The sequence below is a fragment of the Athene cunicularia genome, assembly GCF_003259725.1.
Source record: "Athene cunicularia isolate RWA chromosome 10 unlocalized genomic scaffold, athCun1 chr10_part1, whole genome shotgun sequence".
NCBI classification, from domain to species: domain Eukaryota; kingdom Metazoa; phylum Chordata; class Aves; order Strigiformes; family Strigidae; genus Athene; species Athene cunicularia.
The window spans coordinates 4,803,981-4,826,150 of record NW_020799112.1 but is presented as its reverse complement, the minus strand read 5'-3'; the positions used below and the strand labels follow the sequence as shown (position 1 = coordinate 4,826,150).

General features: G+C 35.8%; 1 protein-coding gene across 1 annotated transcript in view; it reads right to left on the bottom strand.

The window, feature by feature from the left end:
- Window positions 1–814: 814 nt before the first annotated feature.
- VPS13C (vacuolar protein sorting 13 homolog C) overlaps window positions 815–22,170 on the bottom strand; it is a 95,944-nt gene continuing 74,588 nt past the window's right edge. The window contains exons 73-85 of the mRNA XM_026856017.1: window positions 21,914–22,027; window positions 20,248–20,384; window positions 19,898–19,979; window positions 19,348–19,461; window positions 19,021–19,096; window positions 18,199–18,362; window positions 16,958–17,003; window positions 15,843–15,966; window positions 15,025–15,139; window positions 9,347–9,438; window positions 7,939–8,062; window positions 7,595–7,678; window positions 815–3,142 (exon numbers count right to left, since the gene is read on the bottom strand). Coding sequence (XP_026711818.1) covers window positions 3,041–3,142; window positions 7,595–7,678; window positions 7,939–8,062; window positions 9,347–9,438; window positions 15,025–15,139; window positions 15,843–15,966; window positions 16,958–17,003; window positions 18,199–18,362; window positions 19,021–19,096; window positions 19,348–19,461; window positions 19,898–19,979; window positions 20,248–20,384; window positions 21,914–22,027 — 1,374 coding nt within the window. The 3' untranslated portion in view covers window positions 815–3,040. The remainder of the gene's footprint in view (window positions 3,143–7,594; window positions 7,679–7,938; window positions 8,063–9,346; window positions 9,439–15,024; window positions 15,140–15,842; window positions 15,967–16,957; window positions 17,004–18,198; window positions 18,363–19,020; window positions 19,097–19,347; window positions 19,462–19,897; window positions 19,980–20,247; window positions 20,385–21,913; window positions 22,028–22,170) is intronic.

Genomic DNA, 22,170 nt, shown 5'->3' with positions numbered 1-22,170 from the left:
CTGTTGAAAGAATTATTTTGTCAAACAGATGCTAGCTAGTTTCAAAAGGCTGTACAAGTCAGTTTTCACTTTTAAAATTAAATAATTTTAATTTTCAGTGACCCAAGATCCTGTTACATAAATAATCCTTGTTCTCAACCAAAGACCACAATGAAGATATACCTAGTGTAATCACTGTTTTTCTACTACAAAAAAAGGCATATTTACTGCCAGCAATTAAATATAAATATTGGTACAATTGTTAAGCTGAATTACTTAATTTATCCTCTCCTTCAACTTCACAATTAATCCCCTCTAAAACTATTTAATCTCTTGCTACTAAACCACTCCCTATTCAGTGTTTGCAATACACCATTCTTCAGACTCTGCAAGTTTTGAGAAAATGGTTAAACATGATGGTGAAAGGTTTAAAGTTGTTTTGATGGTTAAAATTTAAATCAATCCAGGAAACAGAACCTCACATGTTCATTCTTTTTTGGAGGAGACATGGGTATTTCAGATTTCTTATTGCAAAAGAATCACAGAACAGCTGGGGTTAGAAGACATCTCTTGAGATTGCATGGCCCAACCATAGTCAGTTACAGCAAGTTGTCCAGGACCATGTTGACTCAGGTTGTTAATATTTACAAGGATGGAGATTCCACAATCTGAGTGGCTTTGTGTGTTGGGGGCAGCAGTGGTGGTATTTTCTTCTTTTAAAACTTAAGTAGTTTTAAGTATTTGGCTTACTATAATTCTGTAGAAAATGACTGGCAGTAGTAAACTTAATTAATATAGGGTCCCTTTGAGAGGAAAAAGTCTGAATAAAATCCAATTAAAATTCCTATTGCAAGAGATCCTGAAAATACCTCTGAAGAGTTAACAGAAAAATGAACAAAGCTCATTTAATAAATTAGTAAAGAAATTAACTGTATTTTCAAAATACAACATTTCAGCATGTGAAGACTTACTAGTCTCCAGATCAGACAGAAATTCAATGAGAATTATCTAAAATACTCCCTAAAAAAAGCCTACAGTTAAGTGGAATTCATAGCACCACCCTATGAAGAAGCACATATACCCATTACCTATCCCGAAAGTTCTCATGTCTCTCTCTTTTTTTATTTTTTAAAGCATTAGATGGTTATAAAAATCATAAGCAAAAGCATGTTAACATGTATTTACATGAGACAGTTTCATTTTATTATTTTCTGCTACTGTCCTTTAAAATGGTTACTAGGTTGAACTAGATCTACACTGAGGAAGGACATACTGTTCTCTACCTAGGAAGCAACTGAGCATGCTGGGGGAGAGAGGGCAGGACGGAAGGGATTGAGAAAGTTTCAGAAAGGAGGCTACAGCTCAAGCAGGAGACAGAAAACAGTTGCAAGGACTGAACACCCATCCAGGCCTTACTTTAAAAGCAACAACATTTAAAATCATAGCACAAATAATTGCATATAAAAATTTATTGTCTTTTTTTTTTTTTTTTTTAATCACGGGCTTGAAATACATAGACAGCTAATTTAGTTAACGTTTGAGCAGTGATTTCTAGAAAATAGGTGATATCACAGAATGAAAGGTTGTACCACATTTTTTCCATCATAGCAAATCAGATTAATAGCCATGTGCATACAATAGAAAAAGAATCATTTCTACAGATGCTCTCAGATGGTGTTTGGAAGCTTACCTTCAAAGACCTTATGCTTTTTAGTTTTAGTGAGATCATAGGTACAGGTTAAGAATACATTCATAGAATCAGCCCTTAAGTGTAGAGAGAGTTAAAAATCCAGGCCTAGTTCTCATGATTGCTCCACTTACTGAATAGATCTATACAAGAATATTGCCATTTTAATTAATTGTATCTATAGCTATTACCTAGTACAAAATTAAGTAAAAAACATTCTTTCCAAGAGAAGCTGGAAAGAGCAAATTTTCACCAGTATTTGCCAGGACACTTTCTATCTTATTTGAGAGCCAAAGACCTCAAAGTACAGCAAGAGCTCTTCATTGATCACTGAACTCAAATCTGTTTGCTCATGTAGTCCTTGACCCAGACAGTTACTTATGTATGTGCCTAGTATTAAGAATAGAACTCGTCTCAATGAAGTTCTTGGGATTATTCATGCCATTAAGAACCAGGCATATACTTTAAATGTGCTTAAATATCTTGCTAAACTGAATGCTAACAGTCTTCAGGAAGAAAAACTGCAATAAAAATATTGTATCAGAAGTGACTTTTAGCTTAATGAAATGGCACTCTTCCAGTGGAGTAACTATACACTGAGATATGGAAAGCTAATTACTTTGATTTAAGCTTTTGACATACAATGCTGTCTAAAACCAGTGCGCTGTACCTTCTGGAGAAGTCTTTAAACTACAGTGATACAACCAAAACCAAACACATAAACATTACAGGTGAATAATATTTTCCATTTTTAAAGTGCAGATTTTCATTTACAGCATAAGTGACAACATTCCGAAGTAAGCACTTCCAGACAACAATAGACTATTTCTTTCATATATACTCATTCTTATGTTGCTCCAGTGCTGTATTTTCAAATACTAAACAGACAGGGTTGAAACTATAGTAGCTAAATGGTGTACACGTCTTTCAAAATTTAAAGAGAAAGCTGCCTAAAATAGTTTTAAATTACTTTCAAACAGTAACACAAGTACTTTTAGCGATTTTACAAAACTCTATAACCACAATTACTACAATCTGTTTGTAAAACACAGAGTGCAAATCAGATAACCACTTTATTTTAGAATCCATTTAATATGATATTCTGACAGGAAAAGGGGCAGAAAATTTCAGAGTGGGGAAATATTTTTGCAAAAGTTGTAATTTTTTTAACTTAAATGCATTTTTTATAATAATGAAATCCATGGCTTTAAAAAGCATAGCTTCTTAAAATAAGGTGTTTATGGCTGTTAACTTTGAAGGAAGACCTCAGATATTTTACCTTTTACTTTCTGCACAATGTTTCCATGTTGCTTCTAATCAATTTTAGGGATAAAATTGCATACTAAAGGTCAAATGCAACAAATCCTGTCATTATCAAGATAGCATTCGTGGTTTCTTCAACTGTGAGGATGCCTGCTTCACCAACTTTTGTTGTTTTCTTGTTGCCTGGGCTTCCTGAATGGCACAACAAATCCTCTGTAAAGCAACATATTGAAAGAAAGAAAATTAAAGCACACAATCTGCACTTTTCTTCTGCAAATAAAAAATACTAAATAAATACATTCCGTAAATAAATATATTCCACAAATAAAAATACTAAAAATAGCTAATTCCACAAACATTAAAACCAACACACTCACTGGCTAGTTTAAGTTAGATACATAGCTTCTGATCCACATGCATAATATTCAACCCGGAAAAAAGCATCAGTGATATTATCAATCTACTCTGATTTTTTGAGTAGCAATATTAACAATATTATTTACACTTAACTAGATAAACTGTCCTCAGGCAGCACCCCAATAAAAGTGATCTAATCTTAAACAGATAAGCAAATGACTTTTTTCCAATACTACGCTCTGGAGGCTTTCAAAGTCAAGCCATTTACAGATCCAGCATGAAACTCATGTCCAGTCAGCCTACACAGCTGGGAGTTACAGCCTGTACTATTAACACACATACATGGTACATCAGCAGTTAGCATTTACACAGCTACTTCATATAAATAATATACCCTAACACAAATGTAAGGATGCATTCCTTCTGCCTTTGATAAATTTTCAATATTATGGCATCAAAGGTCTCTTAAATATACTGATCAAATACTGCAACATCCTAGATCCATTAATCAGTATGTGTCAACTCCTGACATCCTGCTTCTGTTGCTACACATCATTTTTAGTGAAAGCTTAAATGCTGTAAGAATAAGGTCTTTTGAGGAAAATTTAGTATCAGATGAAATTAAGCCATTTTTTCCTCTTGTAAAATGGATAGGAAAGTACTGAGAGCCTACAACTACTACATTCAGTCTGAGGAATAGGACTATGTTCAGGTGAAACAACCAGGAGGTTTGCATTATCATAATCTGGAAATACAGAAAAATCATTCACAATAATTAAAAGAAGATATAAATGATGGCAGACACTTTTGAAAATATTTACAAGGAAAAGCACTCTCAAACTGGATAGTTAGTTGAAATCCACAAAAGGATAAATTAAAATAGAACCTAACAATAATTCTAAAATTTGAAACAATTTAACTGAACAAAGCAGTGCAACTAAGCCAGTCATTTTTATTTAATTCCTGAACTCAAACAATCTAATAGTTAAAATAAAACTCATGTCTCAACTGTCATTAAACATATTGTACATCCTGCATAAAATGTACATACATAACATTAACATAGCGATATATCTCCAGTCTGAGAAAATTAGTGTCAATGTGATTTGCATAAACGCCGGGGAGGGAGGGGCAGCAAGGGGGCAGGGAACCTAAACAAAATGTACTGGGGTAAGCTTGGATGGTCACTGATTTTACCTAATTCCAGCATTTAGTGAAAGCTGAGGGTTTGAAATGCTTGTAAGGGCTTTTTTTAATCCATGATTTCAATAAAAGTAAAACTCATTTTATACAACAATCAATATTAAAGAATAAGTCGAGCTGGATGGGCAATGTGCATCAGGTGTACTTGAAGTATTTAAAACATTTATGGATTTCAGATAACTCATGGAGGCTTGAGAAAGATTCAGAGGACTAAAAGAAGGACAAACCCTGTTTGATTTTAGGGGAGACAAAGAAAAAGGAAGCCACAGAGAAACTTAACCTGATCTTAAAGACACATATTTCAGGCATATACAGAGGGCACAACAGAAGCCTTCACAGAAGTGACAATTATTTGTGAAGCATACTTTTTATGTGTCTTTCTATCAAATTGGTATATTTTAACAAGTAGGATCTAGGCAAAGAAGTGAGATGGCAAAATGAAGAGTAATAGTGATAAGAAACAGAAACCCGCAGAAGGTAATTGGGTAGTGTTGCACTTCAGGACAGAAAAATTTATTTTCGATGTCTACATACCAGCATAAACACTAGTAAAGGAACATGCAGTTAAGCAATAACAGAAAAAAGACAATTAAACACTAGGAAATATCCTTCTAGTGTGGCCTGTGTGTTTTGTACAATGTTCCAGCTTTGGCCATGACACTAAACAGACAAACTAAAAGGATTTAAAGTTGTTAATCAAAAGTGTGATTTGGAAGACATGCTGCAAGAAAAATCTAAAGAAAAAGTTCCTTCTGCTAACAGTAAAGAAACAATATAGACTCTTCCAATAGATAAAGTGCTACAAAATGATAGCAATTCTCTTTTCCTTCTTGGTCTAACCCCTTCTTTCAGATGGCTCTATCAATTTAATAGAAGCAATTGGGCCCCTATTCTGATTCTAGCTGCTGACTTGCCATTTACTGAAGCTACAATTTCAAGTTTCCTTCCACGATGCTGTGGATCTAACTGATTTAACTTCTGGTATCAGGTAGAACTCCTCCTCTCTCATCATCTGATACAAAACTACAGTTAAGACACATGATTTCCTAGGTAAATCTTTCTACTGTTGACATACCCTGGAATTCATACAAATTGTTAGTTCAGCTTATGTGAGTCAGCTATGAGACCCACCCACTCACAGAACAAAAGCACCCTCCAGCATCAATATGAACAAACATTTAGAGATAAATGGTAGAAAACCCAGGTGTGGGGAGGGTGGAGGCTGGGAGTTGTGAGAAATCTAAGTAAGCCTTTTCATACAAGGTACACTTATTGGGTTGGTCCAGTGATCTTGAAATAATGAAGAGCTAGCAGAATTCAGAGGTATGTTGAATCCTCGAGACCACAATGAACTTTACCTAGTACACCAAGCTGCTTTCCATGATTTACCTGAAGTCATGCCTAACTGGGGAGGTTGCATTGGACTGGAGGGTGGCAAATGTAACACCCATCTACAAGAGAGGTGGGAAGAAGGATCCAGGAAACTAGACCTGTCAGTCTGACCTCAGTACCAGGGAAGGTCATGGAGCACGTCATCTTGAGTGCCATTAGAAGTCATGTAATGGACAACCAGGGGATCAAGTCTAGTCAGCATGGGTTTATGAAAGGCAGGTCCTGCCTGACAAACCTGATCTCCTGTGACAAGATGACCCGACTTTTGGACAGGGGAAAAGCTGTCTACCTGGATTGTTGAAAAACATTCGACAGAGTTCCTCACAGAATTCTCACAGAAAAAACTGGCTGCTCATGGCCTGGATGAGCATATGGTCTGCTGGATCAAGTACTGGCTGGATAGACGGTCCCAGAGAGTGATGGTCAATGGCGTTAAATCCAGCTGGCAGCCAGTCACAAGTGGTGTTCCTCAGGGCTCGGTGCTGGGACCATATCTGTTTAACATCTTTATTGATGGTCTTCATAAGGACATATAGTGTATCATCAGTAAATTTGCAGATAACACCAAGTGAAGCAGGAGTGTTGATCTGCATGAGGATAGGAGGCTCTACAAAGAGACTTGGATAGATTGGATTGGTGGCCAATGTCAACAGGATGAGCTTCAACAAGACCAAGTGCCAGGTCCTGCACTTGGGCCACAACCACTCCATGCATGGCTACAGGCTGAAGAGCTGTCTGGAAGAAAGGATCTGGGGGTTCTAATTGACAAGCAGCTGAACATGAACCAGCAGTGTGCCTAGGTAGCCAAGAAAGCCAACGGCATCCTGGCTTGTATTAGGAATAGTGTGACCAGCAGAAGTAGGGAGGTGATAGCCCCCCTGTAGTCTGCACTGGTGAGGCCACACCTGGAGTGTTGTGTCCAGTTTTGGGCACCTCAATATGAGAGAGAGATCAAGGTGCTGGAGCAAGTGTGGAGGAGGGCAACGAAGCTGGTGAAGGGCCTGGAGAATAAATCCTATGAGGAGCGATTGAAGGAGATGGGTCTGTTCAGTTTGAGGAAGAGAAGGCTGAGGGGAGAGAGACCTCATCACTCTCTACAACTACCTGAGAGGACATTGTAGAGAGGTCAGTGCTGGTCTCTTCTCACAGGTGATTAGTGACAGAACAAGAGGGAACGGCTTTAAACTGCAACAGGGGAGGTTCAGACTGGACATTAGGAAAAAAATTTTCACAGAAAAAGTGGTCGGACAGTGGAATAGGCTGCCCAGGGAGGTGGTGGAGTCACCATCCCTGCATGTGTTTAAGGGTCGTTTAGATGAGATGCTGGGGGATGTGGTGTAGGGGACAACTTTGTAGAGTAGGGCTGGTGGTTGGACTTGATCTCAAGGGTCTTTTCCAACCTGAATGATTCTGTGAATTATTTTCCATTTAGAAAGTTTTAATATACAAGACACAAGACTATGCAACTTCAACCTTAAATTATTATTGCATATACTCTTCTGAATGCTTTAAACTATCTTGTTTCATCATTCTCCTGATTAAACTCATTATTCAATATGAAAGTATGGTAAACAGTCCTCAGGCACAGCAGCCTATTCTATAATGGTCTCTGAACATTATCAGCTTTTTTACATTCTGAGTTTCAACAACTGTTAAGAGTAGCGTAAAGAAAGGAGTTGATAGGAAAAAAACATAGACAAAAAAAGACTATACCCTTGCTGTAGTTTCATCCTGAAGCTGAACTGTCTTTATGCATTCATGACCTGTATTGTCCTTCCTTTGGAACATCCTTTGATCCTGTTGCAGAGGGGAATAAAAATGTACTTCAGGTGACTCACAAAACAAGAATGCAGAATCTGGTACTTCAGTGGCTTCAATGTCAACTTTAGGCTACATTTCACTGTGGCTTCTGTCCAACCCAACTCACACTTTCAAGAAATCTTAAGTAAATCCTCTCTCATAGTCCCACAGTTAGCAGTTAGAACTATAAATAAGATAAGAGCATGTTTGGACCTCTAAATAGTGTTAAATAAAAAAAGTTTACATGCTTTTCTTACCAAAACAGTTATTTTTAAAACATTTGCTTCATAGGAGGGACAGCGTGTAAAGTCTTCAAATAAGTAATCCCACTCTGTTGTTAAATGGCCTAAGATTTCCACTTCTTTTATATATATCACTCTCCTGTTCAGAAGAAAAAAAGTTAATACTCAGTTTCTCCCTGGGACTAGAACCTTGCCAGAAAAACAAAACAAAATGAAGAAAATCTGTTTGAGAAGGCATGTTCTATGTGGTTTAAAGTATCCAGTCAGTCACAATGGAGCCATATTTCCTTAATATGTATTCTGAGATAATCATTTTGTCCTTAGGACTCATAGATGATCTATGATATCACATAGTATGTGCAAGCCAACTGAATCAAAACCCACCCAGTCCTCCAAATCAAAACATTTTACTAGAATTAGATACCAGAGGGTCATCAGTTAATTCAAACCAGCTCCTCAAAGCCAGCCTCTACCAGATGAAGGCAGTCAAACAGCTACATACTACCTACACAGTGACACAACTACTACCAGACTGATAGATGATCAGCTGCTACTGTTTACAGTTGCTAGCTAGCTGCCCCTTCAATTACTTCAAAGCTCCAATGTCAGCTAGCACACTATGACAAAAACAGATGGCAGTTTTGAATGGAGTTAAACTATAACTTTTACGCATGTGGAGAAGAACTGAGATAAGGAGAGAAGTGCAAATTTATCTGAAGCTGCAAAAGGCTTTGTCAGTATCTTGAAAAAACCTTGTTCAGCCACAGCATGAGCAATGTAGCCATTACAGAACAATGTGCTAGTCATTATACAACAAACATGGTAGGATGCCTCCTGTAGGCTCATTATGGATGAGCCTATCTCATACACTCAGGCAAGGTGGAAGCTGGTGGAATTTGGGATGTGGAGATCATAATCCATGCGTTCCTTTGCATGATCTAAAGGTATTTAGAAAGTTTTGCATCCTCAAACTGCATAACCAAGACTAGTAACATTCTGAATTCTAAAAATTGTCTGATGTGTTAAATAATAATTTTCATTCTTGTACACAAATTTAGGACTCCATTTACAGTTTCCTTTAATTAGCAAGACTGTAAACATGTGCATTATCAAAAAATTGGTTTGACTGCAAACACTTATCACAAGCTAATTTGAAAAACTAGAAACAATAATATTTCCCTCCAGTATGATGAAAGGGTCACTGACAGAGTAAACTGTCGTCTTAAATCAGTATCTAGTACTGACATACATTATTACCATATCCCATTTTCCATAAAGAAAACAAATTATAAAAGAATCAAGAAGATATTGGATAAGGAAAATACATATGCAGAGACTAGCAATCAGTTTAGACATAGCCCAGATGTCTAATCCCCAAGTTGAAACCAAGATAAGCCCTTAGAAAGCCTTCAAAACTTCATACCTATTGGTAATAATAAGGTTTGCTCTTCTGCCTCTTGGAAGGGCACAGTGGTATCGATAGCTCTCTTTTTCCAGCCTTCTGATGTGCAATTTCTGAAAAATGAATAGAAAATTATTTTGGGGCTGTAAAAAGAAAACTCAAAGCCGTGTTTTCAATTCAAAAGCCTTTTAAAAAGTTACCTCATTGAACTGGTTCTTTAAAGGCAGGCTCTCACAGTGTTCTCACTCCTGAAGCTGAGTCACTGAAAGATCTGATCCATTCCACTCAAAGGTGGAACACTGACACTGCAGTATCAGATTATTTCTTCACCTTTCATTTCCTTTCTGTGCTAGTAATTGTTTAGTAACGTTCATTCTGTTACACCCCATGCTGCAGACTTGATTCGAGTGAAAATCCTGCAACAGTACTTTTAAAAGGCTGCAGCACATGACCCAGACACTTAGAAATAAACTATCAAGTTATAAATGCTCAAGGCACCTCAAGATCAGGCTTCTAAAGCACTGAATGGACATGCCTATTCAATATTCAAAATAAGAAGGTACATGAAAGTGTAGATCAAATTATTCATTGCGTTTGTTAGACAACTGCAACTCAAGTGACAAACTATGAATACAGAGGCTAAGGTTTCAAAATAAAGTACTGAATGCTTCCTAGCTATTTTTTATTCAATCCATTAATTTTTCAATTACTTATTTTTCATATTTCCTATTCTGTTTAACTGAAGTATAATAGCTTCTATAGCATGTCACCAGGTTTACACCAGGTTTACAATATTCCATCAACAACAAAGAGCAGCACAGAAGACAATCTCAGAGTCATCCTTAAATCAAGCTCACAATAACACTGGCTTAAAGGCAACAAGAATCACAGAGGGAAATGGATACACATCAAAACGTGTAGAAAAAGATAAAGTGGTGAAATGAATCATGCACTAACAATGGGAACCTAACATCAAACTGGGTATGAGAATAAATCTGTGCCAACTACTGTTTCTCCTGGTGAATTTGTCAGAGAGCAGGCAATCTGTTTCTGTCCACCCTACTTTGACTCCTGCTTGATTAACTAATATAACACATTAAGTACATGTTACAGGTGAAAGTACTTAGGTTACTAGTTTGAATGACTGTTAGTTTTCAAGACAGAAGTGGTCTACTGGAATTAAAGACATGTTTTCTGTTATAATCCTCTATATATTTAGTAGCTGTAACATTGCTAGAATTCATGTTCTGACTGTAATTGTCATGTACATGGTATGTATAAAATTGTTACTGAAGAACCTTATCTGTACACAGGTTGTATTACATGCAGAGACCATGAATTGTCTACAATGTCTCTGTTACATGCAGAGACCATGAATTGTAGCAAACATACCACAGTACAGTGTCATATCACAAACATCTTATCTAAAATCAATGACCAGCAGAACACTTCAATGGGAAGCCCCTAAAATAACCTTACTTACCATTCTCTTTGTGGAAGCCATATATTGTTACATTTAAAGATGGAATCTCTTAGCATGAAAAAACTGAAACAGCATGTACACATCAGGTTTAAAGCTAGTTCTGCATTTATTTTGGACTGCAAAGCTAAGTATAGTTTTAATATGTAACACATACATGCCTATACTTCAATCATCTCATGTCTCTGAATCTCCAAATCCAAGTGCCACTGATGTTGGAATTCTGTGAAGTTACGAATAAGCAGCTAGGCAGTGTTTAGAAGCCAGCAATACTGGTAATAGTAGAGCAGTTCTATTATATAGTCTCAATCTTGGAAAAAAGTGACAGAAAAAGGATGTGCGCACCAAGAACTTTGCCCCAAGACTCTAGCCAGCTAAAACATCTGGACTCCATTTGTACTCAAGGAACTTCTAACACACACAGGGCTCCAGCACAATAGTCACAAAAGCCTGGTCAGGGTCACTAACCTAGTTATGTTCTCTGACAACCATGAGCTCTTTATATTAAAGAATTACAATCGTCATCAATAGAGGATTTTACAGAAACTCAGGCACTACAGTCTTCCTAGGTCACAAGGTAAAATTTACCATTTATTGCTAAGATCAAGAGCTTTCAACTTCCATCACAGAGAAATCAACAGATACTGAAATTTAACCTACAGTACATGCATCTCAAACATTTACTCTACCCTACACGAATAACAATATTAAATCAGTGCAAAAAATCTTGACAAACTACACTTTCCACTTGTAAATAATGTTTAATTAGAAAAAATTAGCAAAGACAGTTATATAGATATGTCGATGCATGCTTTGTTCTCTATAAGCCAATACAACAGCCTTTTTTATCATACAATCTGTTTTAACAGAAAATATTAAGCTCCTGTATAGGAATGTGAAGAAACCTAATTAAGAATGAAGGCCATACACGCTCTGCCTGGACGCAGAATGCATGCAGCTCAGATCAACTTTTAGCAAGTGCCTGCAACTGGATGCCCCAAAATTGGTTTGATGCTCTTCACAGCAAAATAAGATGACCTTCAGTTCATTTTACAGCTGTTACTGTGGAATTCAGCCTCTGTATAACACTAAATTTCTCAAGTTGTTTCTGACAAACTAGAGAGAACAAATTAAGGAAAGAGGATAAAAATTCAGTATGTTTTTAGTTATTTGTTGTAAAGATACCTTTTCTTCTGTATTTCCACAGCTGGATCTATAAAACTGGTAAGATGACAACAGAAGCTAAACTTGAGTTCATATTTATCTGTCTGTGAACAATCATGCAGGCTAAGAACTCTATATTGTTTAAGTAACTAAAACGGAAAGACCTTTTGTCAACTCAGCTTACAGCAGAATCAAAAAGCCTTCAACATTTGTTTATAATTGCATTTTATTTTCATATATTTAAAAGTTCAACAAATGTCTTAAAACATCATCATACATTGCAACTGACCCCAAAAATCCTTTAAACTCAAAGTGGATTAATATTCCAGAGTTTAAGTCAACAGCATAGCGTTTTCATGGATTTGCAACCTAGTCGTGACGTTTTCGAAAAATATTTTAGTTCACATTTTCCAGCAACCAAAAATATAGGAACCACATCTTCTATAAAAAAATATCACTTTCTGACCATCTTAAAAATTTCTGAAACTGTAAAACATACATGAAAGGAAAAAAAAAATGCCAGAAAGACTGCTTATCTCAAAGTCTCTTCAAAACATCAGAAGAAAGATGGCAGCATATGACTAAAATCAAACTATGAACTCACATTTTATACCTGAACCATAGCTATTCTAAAAACAAGTAAAAAGTAAAGAAATACAAAACCCACTGCCATGTAAGACTGCAATTCAAAGGCTGCAAATCCATCTTCTGAATCCTTTTGGTGGATATGCAGAAATGAGACGTGCCACATATTTAAACAGATTTATTCATAAGTATGCTCCTCTATTTAAACTCAAAGCTTTGGAGAGAAAGCCTGTTTCTCATAACTTCAGAAACAATCCCGATAGTATTTTTAGATTTTACATGCAATATGTTATTAAAGTAAGATTTCCCACTGAGCTCTGTGCCTAAGAGATGCCATATTTCTCAGAGCTATTCTCAATACACCTGATCAACGTCTGCACAATGGTGGTGGCATTATGTAAAAAGGGGGTTACACTTGATGCAAATTACTCCATGATCTGTACCCTCTTAAAATTCAGGCTTTATCAAAAGCTTTTATTTTTTGAGAATACTAGAGCACTTTAAATAAGTTCAACTCATTCTTATTTTGCATGGAAATGAAAGAACCAGTGCAAATTTACAAAGCAGAACAGCGACTCAACCAGAAATAGAATCTGCAGTTTCTTGAAACCTAGCACAGTATTCTCTCTGCTACACAACACTGTCTCACCACCCTGTCTCAATTATTCATGAAGTGTTCTGCATTCTTTATAAAGCTCCATGCTTTAACTGGGAAATGAAACAAAGTAACACCACAGACATTGAATAATGTATGAATTGCATCATGTCAGACCCTAAGTGCTGGGGTTAGGAGACAGTCTCCTTACCAGATCAGGCACTAATACCTGCATATTAAAAGGCGAAGACTAACAAAGCCAAGGCATTCATTACCTGTTCTAGCAAACCTCATCAACTGCAAACACTCCTTACGCAAAGATTAAAACTCATGAGAACTTATTCCTTGAAAAACAATTCTGCTTCAGTTGCCCTATTTGTTCTTTGATTTCTCCAGCTATACAGCTTGTGCATTTATGTTTAACGAAACATGATCTATACTACTGAGCCTCACTGCATGAGCTAGAGACATGGCCTGCAAGACATCAAATCTGACTTTCCAGGTTTTGAACTGACTGAGCATGAAATAAGCGTTCTCATGAAATTATTATAAACATTTTCACAGAAGAAAATTCCATTCAATACCACTATTTTCAATTTTGCACAAGTATCAAAATGTTGTGCTCTCCCTTAATCCATAGTCTTAGCTCTAAGAGAAAGCTAATAAATGAACACAGCATCTACCCTACCATGATTTTTTTTTTTGCAAGTGCCTTCTGTTGTTGACATTTTTTAAGGAGCTAAACATCCTTGGAAAAACAAATACACAGGAAACAAACCCTCCCTGTCTCATCTCATTCATCTAATCTTACTGAAGATGGTATTTCAAGTTTGTTTATTAGCCTGGACACCATGAAACACTGCTTTATTCAACTGCTACACAGAAAGGATATCGAATGAAGGGGAGAGGACATGTTAAATGCAATCATGCCCTTAATCTAAATACTTAAAGCAAATAAAAGACCATGACAGAAATACAGAAGAAATATGGAAAAAGTTTACTCCATTATTCCAGTTCCTGCTGCGTATGCCAGGAGAGAAAGAGAAAGAAGAGAAACATTAGAAATAGAATAGGAAATAAGGATTAAAAGGAAATAGCAATATTCCAAGTTTTGGTCTTAAAAATGTTAATGTAGACAATTATTTTACTCCAACTTTTTAGGAACAAAATAAGCTTTTACTGTAAATTTTAAGAATGTGAAGGCTGAATTACATGTTAACTGAATTCCAATTATCTACAACTTGAAAACAACTGTTATTCACCCTCTATATATTAGTGACATCCTGATGTAGAAGCAGTCTAAATGCTCACACACATGAGCTATGACCTACTGCTATTAAGAACAACACAAGGAAATATCAAGAGGTGGTATTCTTAGAATTCATGCAGTTTTTTCAACTGAAAAAAAAAAAAAAAAAAAAAAAGCAATTTCAGTAGTTGTATTACATGCCAAAAAAATTCTAGCTCTATTCATCCTATTTAAAAGTTGCTTAGTTTGTAAACCAGCCTCAGCTTTGCTTTTAAGCAAAACACTAGAAATGAGTATCAAAATGTTTTTGATTCCACATACCCAAATCTTAATCCTACTAATTTCTTAATCCTACTACAACCTTCCAGAACATAAGAGAAGCAATTACAGAACATAACATGCAGAAGATCATTTAACAGCAATGCTGCAGATTTCTTGTCACATTCAGCTTACTCCAAGCAGTGGGTCTTCTCTGCTATACAGGCTTGCCTTATGAAACAGGCTTGGGCAAATTTTTACTACAGAAAGCGACTGTCACAGATCCCAGGCAGCTTTTCTGTAACATAATCCTTTATGGAACCCTGTAGGTTAGATAATTTTAACGTTATTTACAATGCAAGCCATACCTCAAATAAATCATAGCCCTCAGCTTCCACCCTATCATACGGCCGGATGATGCCATCTTCATGAATGAAACGTGGAGGACGGAGATTGGATACCTCTTCAGTTGATTCTGCCACCCTGCCAGAGAGAGTGGAACAGTATTCTGGTAAACTTGCTACCATGCTGAGTTTCACCAGTGTATCTTTAAAAAGTCACCCTTTCACTTGCCACATATCCCACTTACACTTCCTGGGTACCCTACAGATGTAAATAGTAAAGACACACTGCTAGTAATAAATCCAAAGTAACATTAGCCAATTAGCTTCAGAATACCTTGGTGAAGTTTACACCCAACCATAGATAATTTACTAAGGGTTCTCATGTTTATTAACACACTCTGCAAAAGTCCCCTTAAAACACAAGAAGCCCTGATGCACACTGCTAACCAAACTTCAAACTGGCAAGTTTTTCTCCAAAAATGTCTATTTTTTTTACAGTAAGTTTAAGTGACATTTAGATATTTGCATTCAGCAGTACACAAACCTACCATAAAAATAAATCTTAAATAAATCTTTTAATTACTTCCTGATCAAGGGAGGGAGTGAAAGCAAAAAATAGACTAGATACTACCTACCTGAACTACACCACTGCAAGATATACCCTAAAGCAGCAATTTCCAGAGATCATCATAAAATACATTCATTACTAGACAGCTCTCAACGCCATATAGCTTACCACACGCTGTATTTAACATAAATAATTGTATGTCACTACTGGACCACTTTACCACCTTGTATCCAACATATGAAGAGTACTTCAAAACTTCCTCTTGACATTTTACCTTTGAATTCCCTGGAAGGTACTGCTTGCCATGTCTACAATGCCGCCTGTTGGGCGAGCTACTGCTCCTACAAGCCCCTTCCCAATTCCTTTAAAGAATCCAGCTGCGCCTTCCTTTTTAGCCCCTTTAAAAGAAAGGGAAGAGAAAAATAAATAGTTTTAATGACCTACTTGAAGACATTAACCACAGAATTAAACCATTACTGCTCCAGGCTGCACTAGAACTATTTTGTAGTAACAGCCCACAGCAACTGATTACACACAATTCACTTAAAAAGTTCTCTATGAAGTCACACATTGCTTCCTTGTCTGTTCAGACTTGTTGCTGTTCACGTAACACCTTACCAGCCTCCAAAGCCAGCCTAAGTGAGATGTTAACTAGATTCTCCTTCTCACACTTTCAGTATGGAATGTAGACCAATATATCAGTATTTATAGCTTGACTGTAATAACAAAATAATCTGAAGACTAAGATGCACAACTATAATGGAAGTTAACTATTTCTATCTCAAAATTACATGTTTCTGGTGATACATAACCATGGAAGAGCCAAGATGATATTTAGAAAGCATGTGTGTCCATCCACCAATGAGAGAAGGACTATACCTCAAAGTATTTGTCAATAACCTATAACACAGTAACAATTAACTTCCAACAATTAAATCTCTTTGACATGAATTTTAATAAGAGACATTTTATCTTGGATTTTTTCATCACCTAGCATACTGATAAAGTGACAGTCTTCATGAAAAGAAATAGCAATCCTGGGCATAAAACCAATTTTGCTTTTTAAGATTTCTTCAACCTTTGGAGTCCCAAAAAACTTTCTCAATTAGTGCTCTGAAATTTGGCTTTCAAAAAAACTGGGTACTACAGCAGGCCTAATATAATACATCTCAAAGACAGTCATTCCTTAATTTGTAAAGGTGGTAAGCCTGTAACAGCTATAAATTCGAGTAAATCATTGTATAAGGTCACATTTGAATTAGAAATATAAAAATAATCTTGCTATGCCTTAGCATCACCACATTTAGATTGATATTTCTTAAAATCACAAAATAAATTGTAAAGTATTGGGAAACCATTTAAGAACTGAAGTGCAACCTTAGTGCTCACCTTCTACAGGTTTAGTGATTATGCCCGTCACACCTCCAACAACACCCTAAAACAAACAAGACAATTAAGTTCCTACTTGGAAACAGGAATGATATAGTCCATCTGGGCAATCAGTTGTGTCTCATTTTAAAACTTTATAATGAAGTTCAGTATCTGAATCTCTGTTTGGCTGGGTTTTTTTGTTGTTTGGGGTGCTTTTTTGGTTTTTTTGGGTTTGTTTTTTTTTTTTTTGGGTGGGGGTTTTTTACTGTAAATTTTAAAGAAAATTATAACTGAAGGAAAGAAGAAAGGGGGAAAACATAAAATAGCTAAAGAAATATTTATTCTGGCAGGAAGGACTAATAAGTCTTTTGTACAGTAATCAGTCTTGTAATAATTAAGGCACTATTTCACTTTCACGACAAACAGGAAGCTGCCAGAATTCCCAGTCATGGGTGATACCAAATATTCAAGATAAATTAAAATGTAATAACTCTCTGGAAGACTTTAAAGGTCAAGCATTTTAATAACAGTAAAGCTAAAAACCCACTAAGGTAAATTCCAAATTTTCAGCAAGCAGTATCATAAACAACTCCAAACTGTTTATTAGTTATAATTACTTAGAAATATGTGGACTGGTTTTATTTTTAAGGTAAAGCAATAGAATTTACTAGAAGACTTAATTCGCATTCTCAAAATACAGAGCTCTCAGTAATTGTTTAAATGAGGTTTGTCTCATACTTAACAATAACTAGAAATAGGCATGATCTTTCAGCAACCGGAAAAGGTTCCCAATTTTAGATTACAAAAAAATAAAATACAGGGGTTGCACAGCTTCTTTTTCAGAAAATCTCTCCAACTTAATGTAGTATTTACTTTTATACACATCCTACTTGCTTTATGTTCACATTCTTAAGTCGAGAACACCTAGCATTGAGTGTAAAGTAAAATAAGGGCCCAGTTATTTTAATTAGATAACTAATAGTTACTTACATTCAACAAATGTGTTAATTTATATAATTCACAGGAGAAACTGGTGTTACTTTCTACACTCTTTCTTTCCAAAACCCTACCTTCATTGCTCAGGTTGGTCAGAAACACGACCTCAAATACTAAAGCAGATACACCATACTGAGTTTCCTATAAACCAACTGCTTGTTTGTCCCTTCTGTTTAGTTTACAAACCATCAAAATTGCTTTCATATAATTTTCAAGCACGGGTTAACATTTGGCACACCATGCCCTCAACTTCAAATTCATACCCGTAACAAGCCTTTTCCTCCTTTAGCCAGGCTGTCACCAAAGTCTTTTGGCTGCCGACCCATTTCCTCTCTCCGTTTCTGCTGAAATTCTTTATCCATAGTAATAGCAGCCAAGCCTTTTCCAACAGAACCAGTGATCCTAGACACCACCCCTGCTGCACCACCTGATGGAACAGGGCAGAAAGCGGAAGTCATAGTTCTTTCACAATTTAGCAGCAGACAACACACAAGAAGACACAAAGTTCATATTGACTTCCCTTCATATTCAGTTTAGATATTATGAATTTACACAGAGTGAATACCACATGCTGTCCATAAGAAGACTTCAGAATCTGGCCTGAAATCCATAAATCCAGCAAAAGGTAACTCTTAAATCACTTCAATACATGTTATATAGTATATTGGATGGAATTGTATTTTCTCTAATTACTGTAACACATAGTTAAATAAAAATCTAAGGTAACTGTAACCGCAGCTAGTCTTAAGACCACTTCTCAGGCTTCTCCAGACATTTTTGTACCATTATAATAATTTTCCGTATTCATCCACAGCATGTTACAAATTCAGTTATACATGCAAGGTTTTGCAGTTTGCTTCTCAGTTTACAAAACAGACATTTAGATGGTCTAGAGGAAGATAGGTATGCATGATCTGTATCACAGATACTGGCATTAGTATCTGACAAACTTAAATACTTGTCAAAAAATAACCATGTAGATACTTTAAAAATATAACTTCCCCTTCAAATTAATAAAAAAAAAAATCTAAATGCAATCCACAGGTTAACCTGATTTAATAAAACCGTAACAATATGATACATACCCACTGTGTGTCCAAGAAGACTTTTAACACCGATCACAAAGCCTTCAGCAAATTCTTCAGGTCCTTGAACAGCACCCTAAAAATTAAGCTGATGGTGAATAGCAGAAAACTATACATTTATGCATTTGATATAAGAAAAACTAGTAATTCCTTTACACTGATGAAAGTAAGGCCATTTGAATAAGCTATTTCATTAAAGTTAACATAAAAAATTACTGCTTTCTTAACTCTTTAGGATGTAGAGTACAGTCACAACAAACTACAACACTACCAGTATATCCAATCAGCCTACTATTCATACACAGTTGAAGAATTAGGAAGTCATACCTGGAATGGCTCATAGAAGAAAGCTTCAACTCCCTCAGACAAGCCTCTGATTAAGCCAAATGGATTTCCAAGAACGTCCAACCCAAGTACAAGAACATACATCTGTTTCAGGAGCTAAGTGATATGGGGGGCAGGGAGCAAAACCAAAAGCAGTGTTACTAGCTGTTGTTACAGATAGTTCTATGTTAGAATCCAAGGCTGGTAATCTTTTTCGTTTACTACTTAAGTAAGGTGTTAGAGTACTCAACTAAGTATTCCTACTAGAATGAAGGCAGACTTAGGAAAAAGATGCAGTATGTGTATGGATAACTATTATAATGCTTTGGTGAAGAAAAATGTAAAGAAGCAGCAGCAATCACTTAAAATTCTTAAAACACACTTTCAGGACACATTTGTATTTACATTTTCTTAACATGCCATCAGATTCCTACTTCAGTACCATGAAATAAAAAATTATTAGCTTTTAGAGATATTCACCTTTTCTTGCCTATTTTCTGCATTCTGTAACATACTCAAAAGTTTACACAAAGACTTAGCTAAATAAGCTTACTTGTTCACTATAATGTCTAACAACTCTCTTCATCAGCTGGTCTCTCTTGTAGAACTGATACTTAATTTCAAAGAAAGCAAGTCTGAAAGACAAGTAATCACATTAGTTATAGATACCCTTCCTCCTTCTAGAAAGTTTATTTTTCCTTCAGACAATCCTGAAGCCCTATTCTCTTAAAAAGGAGCCCAAACCCCATCTCCCCTTCATTCCTCCCTTTCTCCATAGGCTGTATCATTTATACTAGAGTCAAAGTTTACCACAGACCCAATTACTAAATGTGTAGTAGCTTTATTCAGAATAATTTAAAAAAAAAAAACACAGAAAAAACCTGAAAAAAAAAATTAGCTTACTTGAAAATAAGATCATCCACATCTGTTAGAGTAGCTCCAATACTCTTCAACAGCAAATTCAGAGAATGGATGGCGATCATTTCTTCTCCCTTATCTGATGCTTCACCACCAGAAGCCAGAGACAGACTCAAATGTAACTGTCAAGACAGAATTAGTAGAACAAGACAAATCAAGACAAAAGAGACCACACCAGACAGGTTGTGTGGTACACATGTAAACAAATCAGTGGTGCAACAGTGGTAAGTGTATTTTTACTCACTTTGAGTAATTTCAAACAAACATGCTTGAATGCACAATGGTATTACTTTGATAACATATGTATTTATTTATATTTCAATACAGAGAACTGTCAATTTGCCCTAGTTTAACTTTTGTCATACTTACATCTGTAAACTTCTCTGTAAATAATGAGAGAAATAACATGTTAAATAGACGGAGCTTAATTCCCACTTTAAATTTTAAATTCTGATTTACTTCACTAGTTCCTGTATATTTTTGCAACTAGTCACACTTTTGGGGAAATGCATGAACCTTAGAGACCTGTCTTTAACGCTGTAAAATGGGATTGTTTAGACTTGTTATGACACTTATTTTAAAAGAAATCCACACACTTTTCTTAAGGGTGGAAAGGGCAACAGAATATTATTTAAATTATTTTCCTTTTCCCTTGTTCGTCACCATAACCAATATTGCTCCCTTTTACTAGCTTACAAGAGGGCATAGCAGTTAGCCAGTATGATCTGACTTCTTCAAGGTTCCCAATTTTAGTTTTTTTCTTTCTGAAGGCCCTACAGCCATTTTCATGGTCTTCCCACTAAACAGTGGTTTAGAATTTTGAGATGAGACACCGAAGTAAGGTGAAAAAAAAAGGAGAGAAAAAGAAGCCCCTTCCTGTACTTTGCAGGCAGCATGTCTAAACCTTTCAAATAAAGATGCAGAGAAACTTAAAATTATAACTGTTTCTTGATAATCTTTAACCAGACTAGCTAGAGATAATGTTAAAATATCACAATAGTGTCTTGTTCCTCTAGTATTTTCCTCGCCTTCACACTCTAAGTGTATAAGCACAATCATATCGGAAAAGATCTGAGAATCTATGTGTACTCTAACAGATACCTAGTGAAGTTGAAAAAGTGTCAGAATTTAATCATCTGTATTGATTTTTATGTCTGCCTTTTATATGTCCAGTGAAAAGAAAAGTAATTTTCTTCCTCTAAATTCTTATTCATTCTGATAGCCTTAGGGAAGCATTCTGTTGATTCAGAATAACATGTTAAGTACTGATCATCCTTCTTCCCCTGCTCTGAAAAAAATCTAACTGGTTCAAGAGAGACATGAAGGCAAGCCCACGAAAGTGTATTTTATTACAATTTATCATACATTATTTGGATACCTTCAGGTCAGCATTTCATCTAGCTTTCCTCATTATTATACCCATTGACTCTTCCCACCTATCAATGGTTAAGAGTCTGTTTGTACTCATGGGCAACTAAAAGTTTTCCAACAAAGTATTAAGTTCTAGAGAACATTAAAAAATTCCCTTTAGGAAGACAGCATGAAGACCTCAATTACCCAGAAGGTTGATGTGAGGATGTATTAACCTTAAGGAATTAAGGGATCATTGATATCAAGTGTTTTATTAACCAAAAGTATCTCTATTACATACCTTAATTGGAGAAATATGGAAATGCTCAAAGAAGCTGAGCATTGACAGGTCTGTTAGGGAAGACTCCATTAGTTCAGTGTTAAGGGCATCCACATCTTGCTGAATTAATTTAGACTGGTTTTATTAAAAGAAAAAATAGAAGTTTCTCATCAACTTATATGTAATGTAATTAATGCTATATAAAAATATATGTAAAAGTATACACATAAACAGCAGAAATAATAATCATAGTCAAATGCAATGAAACAGTTAACTAA